At 33.9% G+C, this 17,152-nt stretch overlaps 2 protein-coding genes across 2 annotated transcripts; both read right to left on the reverse strand.

The window, feature by feature from the left end:
- Positions 1–2,656: 2,656 nt before the first annotated feature.
- Positions 2,657–5,162, reverse strand: LOC120197405 (ER membrane protein complex subunit 7 homolog). The gene is made up of 7 exons (XM_039198947.1): positions 5,041–5,162; positions 4,724–4,770; positions 4,172–4,280; positions 3,833–3,896; positions 3,623–3,739; positions 3,423–3,531; positions 2,657–3,055 (listed from the first exon to the last, which is right to left on the reverse strand). The coding sequence occupies exons 1-7, from the start codon at positions 5,103–5,105 to the stop codon at positions 2,964–2,966; spliced, it is 603 nt and encodes a 200-aa protein (XP_039054878.1). The 5' UTR covers positions 5,106–5,162; the 3' UTR covers positions 2,657–2,963.
- A 1,760-nt stretch (positions 5,163–6,922) lies between these two features.
- Positions 6,923–10,505, reverse strand: LOC120197404 (uncharacterized vacuolar membrane protein YML018C-like). Its single transcript, XM_039198946.1, has 8 exons — positions 10,200–10,505; positions 8,898–9,287; positions 8,472–8,683; positions 7,931–8,001; positions 7,740–7,838; positions 7,467–7,584; positions 7,221–7,356; positions 6,923–7,133 (listed from the first exon to the last, which is right to left on the reverse strand). Exons 1-8 carry the CDS (start codon positions 10,278–10,280, stop codon positions 7,071–7,073), a joined length of 1,170 nt encoding a protein of 389 aa, XP_039054877.1. The 5' UTR covers positions 10,281–10,505; the 3' UTR covers positions 6,923–7,070.
- Positions 10,506–17,152: the final 6,647 nt, after the last annotated feature.

Raw genomic sequence — 17,152 nt, forward strand, 5'->3', positions numbered from 1 at the left:
ATTTGGGATGAGTTGAATTTTGAACAAGGACTTCAACTTCAAAATCAAATGAAGATTCCAGATGAACTGAGAAAGAGAACCGCCACTTATTATGATACGGGATGGAAGGTGGGCCATTATAAATTGAGGAATTTCACTCCATGGCGAAGTGAGTGCCTTGCTGGAAGGGTTCCACGTGAAGTTACTGCTAGTGCAGCAGATTTTTCAAAGAAGAGACCAAAAATTGTCCTCCGGTTCATCTCCCAAGGGCGAATCCAAAGGGCGACACCCCTAAAACACAAGCAGGAACAAGTGACAAGAAGAGGGATCAAAAGAATAATGACGAGGAGGAGGATTCAAACATTCCGTCATCGAAAGATGTCAGTACATCAAGAGATATAACTTCTGAAGGAACGCCATTGGATAGCACAATAACTGATGACACTTTCATTGATGGAAAGCATTTGGATGGTACAATAATTGATGACACTGCTGCTGAAGGGAAGCATTTGGATGGTACAATATCTGACGACACTGTTAATGAAGGAAAGCATTTAGATGGTAAAAAAACCGATGGCAATGATATTCAAAAGGATGAAAATGTTGCCTGATGAAAAAACAGTTGAAGAAGTTTCGACAAAACTGAAGTTGGAGATGGAAGAAAACTTGCGTAAACAGGAAAATGAGGGGCTTGCAGATAGGGGTGGGAATAGGCCAGACCATGTTTAAAAGGCTCGAGTCTGGCCTACGATGAAATTTTTAAGCTTGAGTATGGCCTACAGCCTATCAAAGGCTTTTTATTTTGACTCGGCTTGGCCTGTTTAAAAGTCTGGCTTGACCTGATAGTCTTTTAAAAAGCCTTCTTCACAAAAAAAAAATATCACACCTGATTGACTAATGGCGAAAAGAATTGTTGAATTGGGCGTAGTCAATTACGATAAATGGACATCATCGTTGCATATTTTTTATGTTTCTATATCTATACAGGAACCAAGGTAAATGTGCAGCACATTCCATCTATATTACCATTTCTTTCTTCTTCAAACAAACAAATAAATATATGTCTAAAAGATAGTAAACAAATAAATAAAACATTGTTGCAGTAGAAGCATCATGGGTAATTCATCCTTATTGGCAAAATTCCTCCTTTTTAATTGCTACTCCACCCCACTAGTATTAAACAAATAAATAAAACCCTTTGAAAGAAACGAAAGAAAATAAACGATAAAGAAGTGATGGGTGTGGTCAGGGCGAGCATGGGCGAGAGTGATGGGCTCGGTGGATTCACGCGCCGGTGGTGCACTGTTTCGGGCAGAGTGCTGACAAGGTGCGGGTGCTTCACGTGGGAGCTCGGGCGTGCTGGCAGCTACAATGGGTCGGTTTAATTTAATAGGCCGGCCTATTAGGCTTATAAGGCTTTATAATAAGCTTAAGCCTGGCCTATTTAAATTAATAGACTTTTAATAAAGCCCGAGCCTGATCTATTTATTAAATAGGTCAGGTTTTATGTAGGCCCCTGTAGGTCGGCTTGACCTATTCCCACCCCTACTTGCACATGAAAACTTCCTTGAAGGGGAACAAAATTTTTGTTTATCTTCAGATTGTAAGGCCTGATGAAGGCATAGAAGTGTTCTTTAATAGGAGCTTATCCCCTTTAAATGATGAGCCATATATTCTAATCATGAGAACCTTCAATAGCTGGTGATGGAGATCCTTCACTATAAGGTTGAGTAAGACTCAACTCAAATCGAATTGGTCTTTCATGTTCCGAAGGAAGCTTACAAGATGGATTTTGTGTTCTTTAATGGATAGAATTTATACGGCAATAATGATAAGAAAGAATTATGCATTACAATGGAGGGTGGAATGGATGAGTTTGCATATGAGGATTTCTTGCTTGAGGAGAAGAGAAATATTCAAACAGTCACCAAGCTGTTGCTATTGTGGACGAACTTAGAATCCGAGAACACCTCTTGGAAGGAATATACTTTGCTTCAAGTACAATTTCCAGACTGTGATCCTTGGGGACAAGGATCGATTGAAGGGAAAGGAATTATCACGAATAGAGGAGAACGGTTAGGGTTAGAAGGCGGTGAATTCGAAATTGGTGATAATAAATTAGGGATTGTTGAGAAAAGGAAAATTAAATTGGGGATTTCAAGTGGTAAGATAGGATTAACGGGTTCGAGGCAGATAAAGGGAGTGGGTTGGGTTCTCAGGTAAGCCTGCAAATGACCATTTCAATTAGTTACAGCAAGGACAGTCAGCTGTAGAATCATCTAGCTGAATAGTACCGTGTAAACAAATAAAACAAGGGTACTGGGCATGTAGGGAATCATCTGAATATTGAATTAAAGTTCTATTTTCTGAAATCTCTCATTCTCTAAGTTATTTTCTTCTCTAAATTCCTTTTCTTGATCCTATTCTCAAATTCTATTTCCAATTTCTTTGCTCATTGTTCTTCTATTCCTTTAGGTTCATAACAAACTCCCCTTACATATTTGTCATTGTGTTTGAGAATTTTCCAACAAAATGCTTGTCAAGCAGCAGTGCATGTGCATCAAGGAATGCTTTTGTGGGAAATGTTGCTACTAGACACTAATGTTGCTAGAGGCTTTAATAACAAAATATACAGAATAGGTGAGGTACAAGGAGAGTTGATAAACGACAAGCTAAATCACCCACATAAACAGACCGGGAATTCTTCAAGTAAAAAAGAAAACCATGATGTCCATAACAATATTTTCCCTAAATTTTCTTTGTTTTTGATATCAAAGCATCAACAATGATTTAAGTTCTGCAACTATGGTAAAAAAAAAAACTACATAACCTTTGAGATGCTGCCAAGAATTCAAAGGGTATCATCCATTCTTTCCGCAACCAATCGGTGAATGTTGGGGTACAAGACCAATCCAGCTTGACATTTGAACCGCCCTTGATTTTTCTGAACATTAACTTTGAGTTCATGGTTCTCGATCAAGAACTTAATTCCTCCCACCTCCTGGTAACAAACTAGCCAAAGAGGGAACCCCTTGGTTTCTCATTTCTTCTTGTGCTCGCCTCATTTCTTCCGGATCTGTTGCAATGGATAATAGATTTATAAAATTAGCAAAACTGAAATTTCTAGTCTATACATTGAGAGGGACAGGGGCATTTGAAGCACATGCACAAGAAAGTCGTATTCGTAAAAGTCAAGAATAAAAGATCCCCAAAATTGCAATTAGAATGAAACATGTAATGTTTGGGAAAAATGAATTGCAGCTCAACAATTCTTCGTACAAGCATCGAATAGGCAACATAGGAGACTTTATATCAGTCGAGAAAAAAATGCAAGCAAGAAATGAAGTAGCAAATTCTCCATCAAAATTGACTCGTATAAATCTATTGCAAGTCAGAACTTCAAAGAAGCTACCAAGTTATGAAGTAGTAGCAGAGTACTTTACCCATGTTTTCCACTAATTTGGGCATTAAAAACACAACCACCAGCATAAATCCCACCATGAGACCCATTGGGCTTTTCACAACATTCATTATGGAGAAAGGTTCCCTAATCTGCAACAAAGTAGGATAAATATGAAGCAAAGGATAGGCAATAACTGCAAGCAAAGGAAACATAAACATAAATAGCGAAAAGTTCCTTAACCTCGTAATACTTTTCGTCTCTCAATGGCTCTAGAACCAATTCGCTGAGACCCCTCCTGTTCTCTGTTAATGCTGCCTGCACCTTCCCTGGGTTTCTAGCACTAACATCAACTCTAACCTAAGCAATTTCAAAGTCGTTAATGTTAATGAAGAAAACCAAAATGGTTTGATGATTAAAATTCTTGAGACAGACAAGAAATAAAAATCTTACAGGGGAGAAGAAATAGCCGATTGCAGCTACTTCAATCAAATGAGTCCCTGCTGGTATGTTCTGGCTTTCAGCATTTATATTAAGGAATTATAATAGTTCAGAGGAAAGGTTTACTACCACCATTTTATACGGTATCAGATTATTTACCAACAGAAAAACAGTATTAAAAGGGCAAAGAAAAAAAGTAAAATATATGGATTTTCAATCAGAGCTATGCATAAGAATTGCCAACAACTTCTTGGTCCAAGTGGCAGGAGGTTTGTGAAGAATGAAAACTTGGGTTCAAACCCTAGCAACTCCACCCCAAAATTAAAAAGAATTCGATAAACCTTAGGATACAAAGAAAAATATCCATCAGGTCTCAGATAAGAAACAATTTGACCACCATTGAGTATAACTTTGATATTTGACATTTTTCCAGGCAAAACAAGCCCTGCTGTACCCAGACCTGCCAAATAAAGTCATCAGACATCTGCACTAAATTAAATAAAAGATAACATATCATAACAGAACACGAACAAATATATAGTGAGATACATACACTGTAGCCATATTATTAATAGTATGCCTAAGTGAAGAATAATTAATGTCAAATTCTCAAATGTCGAATCTGCACCGATGTTTATAGGAATATAGGTTCAATGGGGATGAATTTCGTTGTTTTCCAAAACCTAGTATGGGATGGATTAATGGTTTGATATATCACCCACATGCTATTATATAACATCAAAGCCAAACAAATAGTCCTAATCAAAATTTGAAAAACTAATTCAGAAATATCTAATTATCTATACAGAGACTGCTTTGCAAAATAAATCACCATATACTTTACACACTGGAAATCAACGTGAAAGATCAGTAACTAATAAAAAATGAAAAGGAACGAAATACCTTGGGGGATTTTCACTCGACCATTGATGGTGTATCCATATCCAGACCTGCCAAAAACAGGTACATAAACGAGAAAACAAGTTGAAAACCTAATCAAAGATCCAAATACGATAGAGCAATCAATTAAGAAACTAAACAAATTTACTTGATCTTAATTTTGGCTGAAACAAGGTGAATACGGTGATAAAGTCCCTAAATTGAATTTCTAGTTAAAAAAAAGAATCTAATTTTCAAAAGATTCCAATTAGAGTTAAAATCAGCGATAAAAAGAGAATCATGAAATACCAAAGAAAAGGGCGTCGAAGATAATTTCGTACCCAGATGAAACCGTTAGTGCAGTTGACAGAAGCACGAGCAATAACAACCGTGCGATCGACGCCATGGCAGCTGAGAATTGAGAGCTTCAACAGTTGATGAAAACTAGAAAAAAAGTACATAGTTCCTGGTTTTCCCAGCTTTTAGATATATGTTGAATTTGTAATAGTTGCTTCTGACTTTGTGATGGCTATTGAACCTGGGCCTTTTATATTTGGGCTTTTGCCATTTTAACAAGGAGAGACTGAACTATGGTTTGAATTTGAGACTTATTTAATTGTTAAACCTAAATTTTTAATTCGAATCGAGTATTGCATTGATCATTATAAAAAAAATAGTTTAATTTGTATAACATTAGGATTCAAACTCTTTCAACTTCTATTCACAATATCAAGATTTGAACTCTTTATCTTATCTAAGGCTAAGGGATCAAGAGTAATGCAGATAAGGTCGAGCATGATACTCGAAGTCAGCAAGTTTTGACTAGGGATGGCAAACGGGCGGATCGGGTGCGGATACCCCCTCCCCCATCCCCATACCCACCTAATATATTTCAATCCACCACCCGTCCACCACCCATGATGGGTACAAATTTTAAAATCCACACCCGCTCACGCGGGTACATTTTCAAATCCATCCCCACACCCACTACCCACTAGCGACATACCCATCTAGACCCGCCTGACAGCAAACTAATGGGATGTTGGATTTGGTTCCCAGACAGTTCGTGATGGGGTAGCAGCGCATGCTTCAATTTGTCAGAGGAGTGGCTCTATGAATGTTATGGAGACAGATTGTAGGGAGCATGTAGTCGTAGAGCTAGATTGTTGTGTTGTTTTCGATGTTAATGCTCATAGTGCGCCTAATATGGGTTTTGAGGGGCTAAAGAACATGGAAACTACTGCTTTTGATGTTAATGCTTATAGTACGACTAATTTGTGTTTGGATGGGCAACATTGGCTAAAGAACATGGAAAGTGACGTGGTTAGTGGGATTATGGGTTTAATCAAAGAGCCGAATATTTCCTTAATTAAAGACCAGATTAAAGACTAAATATCCTTAATATTTGGTTAAATTATATGTTATATATTATACAATATTAAAATTTACAAATTAGTCTCTAAAATTACACCTAAATTCATAATGGTCCAAAATTTAATAGATATTTAGATGGGCGGGCGGATGCGGGGCGGGTAATGTCTCAAACCCATTACCCGCCCACCACCCATGACGAGTACCACTTTATAAATCCACACCCGCCCACTACCCGCTAAAATTATACCCATCTCCGCTCCAATTGGAGCGGATGCGGAGCGGAATCCATAAAACTATACCCGTTTGCCATCCCTAATTTTGACCCTACACGATCTTATTAGGAGAAGGTAGGATTGAATTTGATTTTAGGGTGAAAAATATAAGATCCAACTCGAGATAATAATATAACTTTATGTTTTTTCAATTAGTTTTTTATTTTATTAAATGAGAATTATATATATATTATTGTCGAGTTAGGGTATAAATTTTATCTCAAAAGCGAGTCATGTTTCGTGTCGGATGGATTTTCCCGAACTGGGTCATGTTTCAAGTAGGGAGGGTACTTTTATCGGATCAAATTGAGTTGACTGAAAATTCAACCAGTATACATCCCTAACTATAAAATGCATTATATATATATATATTTATTTCAACTTAATTTATTCGATTCACAACTTCAAAATTTTAAACCAGAATTTGAATCTTTTAACTTTGCATAAGGGAACAAGCGTCTAAAATCAACTGGTAGCAGATAGCGAGAATACATGTTTTGATTAAAGAAAAATATCTAACAATTAGGACTTCGTTTTTTAGGAGTGGAGAGAGAGAGAGAGAGAGAGAGAGATCATTTACAAGATAACATTACTTTCAGCATTTTTTGCCAACAAACCAAAGCTTTAAACAAAGTGTACACAACAAATGAAAGGAGACGAGGGCTCCTGATAAAGAATGGATTGTGTTCTGATTTGAGCTATACGATTGATGATTTCCACAACTGCTACAATCCCAGCTTTCTTGTCAACCAACCCGAAGCATTTGCTATTACAAATCCAGCAAACACCTGCAAATTCACCATCATAAAACCAAGTCAGAGATCAAAACAGACGGTTCCACACAAAAATCGCATGTATTCGACAGTGTGGTTTACCTGAGCCGAGCCGAGAATGTAAATTGCCGAGTAATGACGGCCGTGGATGAGCATGTCAGCCACCATCGCGAGTGGGATGGTAAGTGACATGCCTAATGTTGCTACTAGAGGAGTCGTCCACACAACACACAAGGCCCTAGGGGGAAAAAACGAAGTTCAAAAGAAGATTAAGAATGAATGAAAGAAGAAAACCGTGAAGATTTGGTTCGTGAAAGTGCTCGAAAAAAAATAAAACAGGGTGCATACAAAAAATAATCGGAGATGACACTTCCAACAAAGCCATTTGCAAGGACTACTTCATCCAGTTTAGCAGAGTGTGGTACCGTAAATTTGGGTTCTATCCCCAAGGCCGTCAAAGGCCAAACTGAAACAGTATTTAACGGAGTGATTAGTTCGAACTAACCAAATGTCGGGATACACTCCTGAGTAGAAAGTCAACAAACCGTTACAAGAATCTGGAAACCAATTTCGATGACTTATACGAGAAGAATTGTAAATTGTCAAAAAAAAAACTCGTACCCAGCCACCACAGTGCTACAAGTGTAAAGAGTCCAATGTATCCAAACAACTTTTGGACATCGACCTTTTCTTCTTCACCTGCAAACTTTTTAAGCAGCACTGCAACATAATTGAAAAAGTAAGAGAAGATGACAATTTTCCTTATGAATGGATAAGAAGTAAATGAATTAAAATAAGAGATTCAGCCAGACCTGTAAATAACCCATATGATATAGCAGAGAGAAGGCCGAAAAGATCGCCAACAAGAGAGCGTTTCCCATTGCTAAAAACAAACATCAACTGTAAATCTTAAAAACATACATTACAAAGTAATTTAGTGTTTTGTGATTTTTTTTACGCTTAGTAAAGAGATCTTCTACAGGATGACACTTAATTACTCCATCACTTTCGTTACGATAATAACAAAAGCCATGCAGTTTATGAAAGCAACAAAAAAAAAATTGAATTACAAAAGACAGCAACTCCAATCACTAATCTTTTCTTTACCAAAATAGAGAAAATTGTTGCAGAAAAGTATAATAGTAATCTGAATGCTTGAAAAGGAAGTGTATAATCCACTAACTCTCTTCCTCAAAATAAAGCGGGTTTGGAAGCACTATTTTGCTCACATGAAAATAGTAGAACCATCTATAAATCATATGCGCATAAACATATATGCGAAGTTCTATCAAAACAACATAATCCTGAAAAACAAACACATCCTGATAAGCCATTAAAGATAAATGAACTTACGCAGATCCTATTGAATCGTCAGCAGCCCAAGTTTTTCCAAGAGTGGTCATAACAACACCAGCCATGCTGACAAATACAGCAACCACCTTTGCTACATTTAACGAATCTTGGCCCAGTAAAGCACCAATAAAAAGTGTAAAAAGTCCTGAAGTAGAGGACAGTACTGTTGTACTTGCTACACTTGTACGCGCAAGAGCAGCATTCGATAAATACTGCAACAACCAAAAACCATTAGCAATAACTCCTTTGATTCCTTTGCGTTGTATGTTTCATATCCAAAAATAGTGCAGAATATTTCTCAGTACTACTCTTTTGAGCGAGAGTTCATTGCATATTCAATACACAAACTCAAGGCTAAACTTTAACATAACAAAAGAATTCGAAAAGGAAAAAACCAAATACAAAATGATGATTTGAAATTTTTACCTCTGTTACAAACCAGATAGGCGCAATATAAAATCCAAAGGTAGCAATCTCCCTTGTGGAAAGCTCTGTGTCCTGTTTCTTAAACTGCAATTCATCTTTCTGTTTAGGAACCAGCGGCTTACCCTCTATGCGAGGTGAAAGATCTGCATCAATGTCCTTCCTAACCAAAGTCCCTTGAAGTTCCATTTCATATATTTTGTGCTTTAGAGGAGAATTAAGTTCAGTGGAAGTCTCGTCTAAGCTTTCTATATCTTTAACAGTTTTAGAAGAACGGCGTCTTAGCCAGTTACATATCCAGTCCTTTATAAAGGCTACTGGAATGTAAATTACCATAAGAGAAGCTCCGAGATATGTAACAGCAAATGGCTGCTTATAGTCAGTAAAAATATCCTGCACACAAGACATCAATTAGTTTGAAATTCAACTACCTTCAAAATATTGTAATGCAATCTCAAAACATGAAAATATGCAAGACTACAGAGTTAAAAAAAGAACACATGTTACTGCCAAATCTAATCAACCCATTCGGGCACACGAAAATACAACAATACCTACATAAAGGCTCTCAGAATTACATTCCGAGATTATAAATGCTTTGATTCATCAGATAGCCTATTCAGCTAAACAAGATAGGATCTTTACAAGATTTAAACATTCAATGACATTAAGCATTGAAGGCGCCTACCAGAAATGGTACAACTCACAATATGAAATACGATCAAATGCTATTCTTTTTATCTCTCGTCCCGATAAGCATTTGTGCAAAAGAAATGAAATTAAACCCAATATTTTCCTACAAGAGTTCTCTATTTAGCAATGAATCATGCAAAAAAATGGCCAAGACTAATTAGAAAAGAGATTAAACCATTAATTAACAATGAACATGAAAAAAAATATGATGGATTAATGTAGAAAAAACACCTTCAAACGCTTCAACTGTATATAGAGATGGATGAAGGAGGCGACTGGGGCGGTCACCCTTGAAAATTTCAAATTATCATAGATATTTTGTTTATATTTTCTATTGATAATATGTTTATCCACCTTAAACTTTAAAAATTCAGTCCCTACTAAAATTTTAGAAGTTTTCTCTTAGTATAAAATCATGTGTTCGTCCCTTGTTATATACAAAAAGTCAATTACGCAACCTAACCCAAACCGATACATAACGAGAAAATAAAATAATTGATCAAGAACATGAACAAATGCATGGCCAATTGGCCATGGATGTATTAATCAAAGTTAACTATTCAAATCCAAAGACACTTAATTATATACGTAGTAAAGGAAAAGAAAACTAACCTGGGTTACTTCTGCAGAGGTCACCCAAATAACAACAACAGTACTTATCAAGAACAAGCCAGCCTTGTACCTCCAACCCATTATAGATCAGACAAATACCCAGATTCAGAGAGAGAAAAAACAGCGGTTTGTTTCAAAGATTCAATTGTTGCTTTAGCTAGATCTTTAATTCAAGTCTTTTGGCTTTCCGATCCGCCACCGACACGATAATGTAGGATCCAGGATAGCGTAGGCTTCAATGTAGGCGGAAGGTAAGTAGTAGCCACGAGACAATGGAAGACTCTTCCGAATATTAAGAAATAGCCAAAAAGAAGAGTCTTACTGCAAACAAATTGGAGGTGGTAGGATTAAAAAGTAAACCGATTCCTTCCCCAGTCAAATGAAGTCATTTTTTTGTTTGTTTGTTTTAACAGAGTCAAAATAAGAGGACTCGGTTGATGAAAAACAAGATAAATTGCCCAAACATCCCAAACTATCATTTATATTCTAAATTGATCCATAGCTATTAAAATATTCTAATTTAATTCTCAAAGTATCAATCAAGTCATTCTATCAACAAATTCGTCAGTTTAGACTGATAAACGTAAAGCGTATTTTAAATACACAAATTAAATCGTATTGTAAACTTTATTTTTAATCGATTAAATCTAAATTATTCATGTAATAAGTATTTGTCATACATTGGAGAGGTGAAGGATATTAATCATATATATCACAAAAAGAAAATAGAGGTTTTAAAGTTTAAAGGCGGCGGTGTTACACATTCTATCAAGTGTGTCTTTTCAGAAAATGATAATGACCCACAATAAGTGATATCAATAGGATCATTTGATTGTTTTATTTTATGTTGAGTACCTCAGTGAATAGGATAGACAAAGTGAATAATCGTGATTATAGACCGTACGAAATGTGTCACTAGATTAAATCAAAGAGAATGTCACACTTTAAAAGGCGAAGAACATTAATCTGATATCATAAAGGAAAAGGAAGGTTATGAAGTTTGAAAAACAGTAATGATGCACATCTTATTAAACATGTCTAGCTAGTTGTTGTGAAAATGGAATACTTTAATTGATATAAACTGAAATTTTAAAGATTAAATTAGAATATATATATATATAGAAATCTAAGGGTAATTTAAAATTTAAATTATAGTTTGGGCACTTTTAATAACATTAACCCAGAAGGATATTACTTTCATTTAAGTTTGACGTTTTTCTCGTTCAATTAATTTCTATTTTCATGCCTTTACTTTATTTGTCATCCCTTAAATGCTGAAATCAATGGAATATAATATATTTATTATTTGCATTTATGTAATATTTATTTAATGAATAAATAACGTCAATTTTGAAATTAAATTTGGGAATGAATAATTTACGTGCTTATTCATACGTAAACAATAAATTTACCTTTAACCAAAAAAAATTACCTAAGACATAAAATATTAAAAAACATATTTTATAATTAAATATATGATAAATTTACGAATTTAATACTTAAATTATTAGTTTTTGCCCACTTTAATAATTAAACTTTTTTTCAAAAGTACACATAATGTTTGGTTTTTGTTTTATTTTAATACTTCGTTTTGAAACTTAACGGATGGACTAGTCAGTTGGCTTATCTACAGTTATCGACCGTCACATCCGTCTAAAGCCCAAAATTTTCAGCCCGCACTTTTTCGACCCCGTGAACGAGATTGCGGCCCCTGATTCATCGAAGAACACCTTAATCTCCCTAATTCGATGATGGAATCTTCGATTTTTTCATCTTTCAATCTCCATGGTCCACCGTCGATGGGCCTGAAACTGGACTATGTTGGTCAATTCGTCATTCTCTCGTGGTCCACCATTTGGATTAGTATTTCATCCATTGGAGCTATGCCATGTCAGTCCGTCCGTTAAGTTCTTAACGATAATGTATTAAAATGAAAAAAAACTAAATGATAGGTATAGTTTTGAAAAAAAATGAAAGTTTAAGTACTAAAATAGACCAAAACTGATAATTTAAATACTAAACGCGTATTTCACCCTTAAATATAAAACCTTAAATTACTTATTATCCACCACAATCTAAAATTGTATCTTATAAATAATTTTAATTTAAACAAACGAAAATGCAACCTTCATTACCCCAAATTTCCAGATTTCAACGTTCATTAATGCTCCTGTTTGGATCTCTCAACTTTGGGAAATAGGGTTAATAATAAAGACCCCATTACCATAAACGATGCGTTGATATAAGTTTCTTTATATAGTATAGTTCGCCTATCATGATTCAACAAATAGGTGAAGACTTGAAGTATCATAGACATATTTTAAATTAATATCTTTTTTAGGTATAATCATGATTATAATTATAATTTTCAATAGACATATTTTAGTTCTTATTCTTTTAGCTGTGTTTCAAAATAATAAAATCGGGTTTCCTTTTCATTAACAAAAATTATTAATTAAAGTTTAAATTTTAATAATATTAACGTAACATTTCGTATAATAACACACGTTCCATGCTCACATGACACCAGAGAATGCACCAAGTTCTCTCGAGAAATAATGACACACCTATCATTTTAAAAAATAAGTTAAATTTAGTTTAATGTATTAAGAAATTAAGGGGAAATAGAAAAATTTACATCTAAAAAAAATAATTAAAATTTTGAACCTATTTTTAATTTTTAGATCTATCACTGTGTAATATTATGATGCAATTAAAACTTTTATCTTCCTACTGAAAATAAATTCATTTAAGCATCTGGTTAATGAAGGTAATCTTAACCAAATAATGTACTTGAAAAAAATCCTTAATTAATGCATTTCTAATATTATTTTCTCAAATAAAATCTTTTGAAAAGTATCACTAGAAAGACGTTCGAAACAATTGGCATCTTCATAAAGATACAAGGAAGAGGCAACATCTTTCTCATGCTCCCATGATCGGTGTACATATTATGTATTTCCTTCCCATGCTCCTTGATATGTATAAAATGTCAAGTGATCATTGCGTCCTTCTCGGATATGCAGAAGATGCCCACTACTTTTTGCGTTTTTTCTGTGTTACTAAAACATTTCATTTGATTTTTTTTATCCCACTACAATACCTGGGCAAAACTGCTAATCAAAGGCGCAGCAATTGTAATATGGCTTGTAGTTGTGTAGTCTGAAGATAGTGTATCATTGATTACATGTACTAAGATTTCTGCCTCCTTGTCTTCTTCTTCAATCAGCATAAGGTCACATTAATTTTCTACTTCTAACCACAGTAACTCTTACATTTTGGGATGTTATTTTTTTCCAATTAAAATCGAATTAACAGATCAAATCTAAATTTAGATTTTAGAGATTATTTATCTGTTGTGGAATGTTTTACGACAGTAAATCATAGCAATGCCAAATCAGTCTCTGCATCAATTCTAAACTTGCAAAACACCTTCCCATAAACAGATAGGTAATCCGAGAAATAAAATAACAACAACAACAATAATAATAAATATTATATAAATAGAACGAAGTAAAATAAATAAAAAAATAAAGTAAAGATATGATTCAACGAATAGGTGAAGTACCATAGACATGTTTTAAAATTAATATTTTTAGGTATAATTATGATTATAATTTTAATTTTTAATATTTATATTTTTTTGTTTTTATTCTTTTACTGGTGTTTCAAAACAATAAAATCATTTTTTTCTTTTCTTTAACCTAAAATATTAATTTGAATTTATATTTTACTGATATTAACGTAACATTCCGTATAATAGCACACGTTTCATACTCATATGACTTTTGAGGATGCACTAAGTTCTCTCGAGAAATAATTACATACCTACTATTTTGAAAATTTTGTTAAATTTAGTTTAGTGTATTAAGAAAATTTTACTTTTTAAAAAATATTAAAATGTTGAAATTTGTTTGTAATTTTAGCTTAATACCAAAATAAATGTTCAAACTATATCGTTTTCCCAAATAGATACCTAAACTAATTTTTGTTTCATTTAGATGTCTAACGTTACAATCGTTACATGTTTAGGTGCCTAGGTCATAACGGCCACTAAATTAAAACCGTTAACCATTCATTTAATTCTACATGGCGCTATTTTAATTTCTTTTTCAGTCTTTTGTTAAATTCGAACATATTAAAATTAAAATGATTAAAATATTAAAAATAATGTTTTAATATTAACATTAAAACTAAATTTTTAACCTAGAAAGTAAATCCATAAAAATTATTGTCGATCCTTGTCCCCTTCTCTGTCGTTTCTCATTTTCCCTCTCTCTTCTGAAACAAATCTCCTCCTCTCTTCATTCGTTCGATTCTTCTTCTTCTTCTTAGTGTTTGCTTTCTTTTTGGGGTTTGTTTTATCGAACCCTAAATTTAACCCATTAAAAGTTGAAATAAAAAATGATATGGGTTTTAGGGTTACTACTTAAACTAAAAACCCACATTTTGAAATCAAACACTTAGTATTGAAAACCTCATAATCTAGTTTGAAAAATATGAATCCCTAATAGTACAAAAGGAAGAATATTCGAGGCAACACTTTTCATAGGTAATATGAAATTTATATTTCTTTTTTTTTTTGATCCAAGACTGAATCTAATGCTTTATTTCTTATAGGTTTGTGTGGAGTCCACACATAAGGTGAAAGCACTGGTCTGTTGTTTCCAATAAAATTGTTGGTACATTCTTTATATATATATATATATATATATATATATATACAAATTGTGTGTTGACAAGAAAAAAGTTGACTAATAGTATAAACTTGTATTGTAAGTATTGTAAGTATGTTATTCTGCTTAAAACTATAAGAAATTATGTTTGAGTATGTTGAATTGTTTAAAATAGTGAAACATGTCTTGAATTGATTATAAACTAAGAACAAGTCTATGTTGAATTTTTTAAAACAATGAAACATGTTGATTTTTTCCTCATAAAAGTATGAAACATGTTATTTAGGGAACATGTTATGTGAAACAAATTGTAATGTGGAACATGCTGTCATTATGTTGATTTACTTTGGGTTAGTTGTTTAATTATTGATTATGTTAAATAAATATGTTGTTTTAATTCTTGTAGAAAATGAGCATGGAGCATCCAAAAGACAGTGGTAGTTGTGGGCCTAATGCTAAAAGTAGGCCTAATGCTGAAAGTAGGCCGAATACACTGGAAGGTGATGGAAGTGGGCCTAATATAGTTGATGATGATGAGGAGGAGACAATTGCAATATAATATAAGTGTCGACAGTCATTTTCATTCGAGACTATATATTATTATTATTATTATTATATTACAATTATTATTACAAAATAAATTGGGAGCCCATTTTCAAAACCTGAAGGTCCAGTTACTGAAGTCCAACAGTAGACCCAGAAACCCATTTACAAACCAGACCCGATCCAGAATCCGGAGGCCCAGATCCAAACCCGGCCTAAGACCTTATTCAGATACATCTAGGGTTTCCACATCTTCTCCAGCCGCCAATGCTATCAACCGTTGGATCTGGCATGATCCAACAACCCAGATCCAATCTAGTAGAAACTCTAGGGTTCACCAACCCTAGAGCTATTCTGGCCGCCACCTCCAGGTGTTCCAACCAGTGACTGCCACGCCGCACCTAAGACTCCAGAAGAAACGAGGATAGCCGCACATATCTCTACTCTTTGGTGAGTCACCATCGTCGATCTGGTGACTCATCGAATGAACGGTTGTCCGAGGCCTTCTGAAGCCTATAAAAGGCCATTCAAACTACAAACAAAGGAAGGGAGGAACAAAGAGGAAAAAAATCGAACAGAAACAAAAACGAGGGAGAACTACAGCAACCAATGAGAAGCAAACCAATCGAAAGGAATTAAGAAACTTACTGAGGAGCACAAACGTTGCCGGAAACCATCGTTAACCGAAGGTAGAAACTTAGATCTAGGAGGTTTTAGGCTTTTTTAGGAAGAAAGAAGGTCGGATTTGGGACAAGGGAAAGCCGATCTACGATTTGGGGTATTTTTATTTTTTTCGGTCATTATGAATAGTGATTAGTGGTCGGAATAGTGACCGTAATAGTGATCGATGGTGGCCGGAATAGTGACCGACGATGATCGATTGGTAACCGGCTCTCCTCCGATGAGGAAGTTTAAAGAGAATGGAGAGTTTCTCTCTCCTTAGAGAGAGAAGCAAAATGAAGAAATGAGAAGAATTGGTCATTTTGGGCCAAATTTAGGGTATTTATACCCTCCTCAAAACTATGTCGTTTTGGGGAGAGGCTTCTACGTAATTTGTTAAATGTGCAAATCATGTCCATGGTCCATATACTTTGTACGTATTACAATTTAATCACTAAGGTTTAATATTTTAATTAATATTTTAGGATTATTTACACTAATAATACCTAGATTTCATGATATTTAGAATTAGATTTTTAATTTCGATATTTTTACAATTTTAATCTTTTAGTTTTAAAATAATAATTTTAAATATTATTTTTAGAATTATTTACTATTATAGTACTTTGCATATTATGTATTTATTAATAGTAACCTAAAATTTTAGTATTTTCATATTTTAATCATTAAAATTATTATATGTAATATTGTTATTTTATTTTATACAATAAGTCATAAAATATTTCCTTTATTGATTAGGAAAGTATTTTAAATGATTTGTTGGTATAAAATAATATCCTTAATGTTTTTATGGGATCATAAATTGAAATTAAATACAAATTTGTTAATTTATTGCAAAGACGTTAATTAATAAACAAATGTACCAATTTTGAGCGTTGTGGGGTGCTAATCATTCCCCACACGTAATCGACTCCCGAACTCATTTTATGGTAAGCAAACCCTTTTTGTGTTATTTTAATAATATTTTTATAAATTTTATTAAAATAACATAGCATTTTGGTGACCAATCACACCTCGATAAATGATTGGTGGCGACTCTTCAAAATTGTGTTT

The sequence above is a fragment of the Hibiscus syriacus genome, unplaced genomic scaffold (assembly GCF_006381635.1).
Source record: "Hibiscus syriacus cultivar Baekdansim isolate YM2019G1 unplaced genomic scaffold, ASM638163v2 tig00117048_pilon, whole genome shotgun sequence".
NCBI lineage: Eukaryota > Viridiplantae > Streptophyta > Magnoliopsida > Malvales > Malvaceae > Hibiscus > Hibiscus syriacus.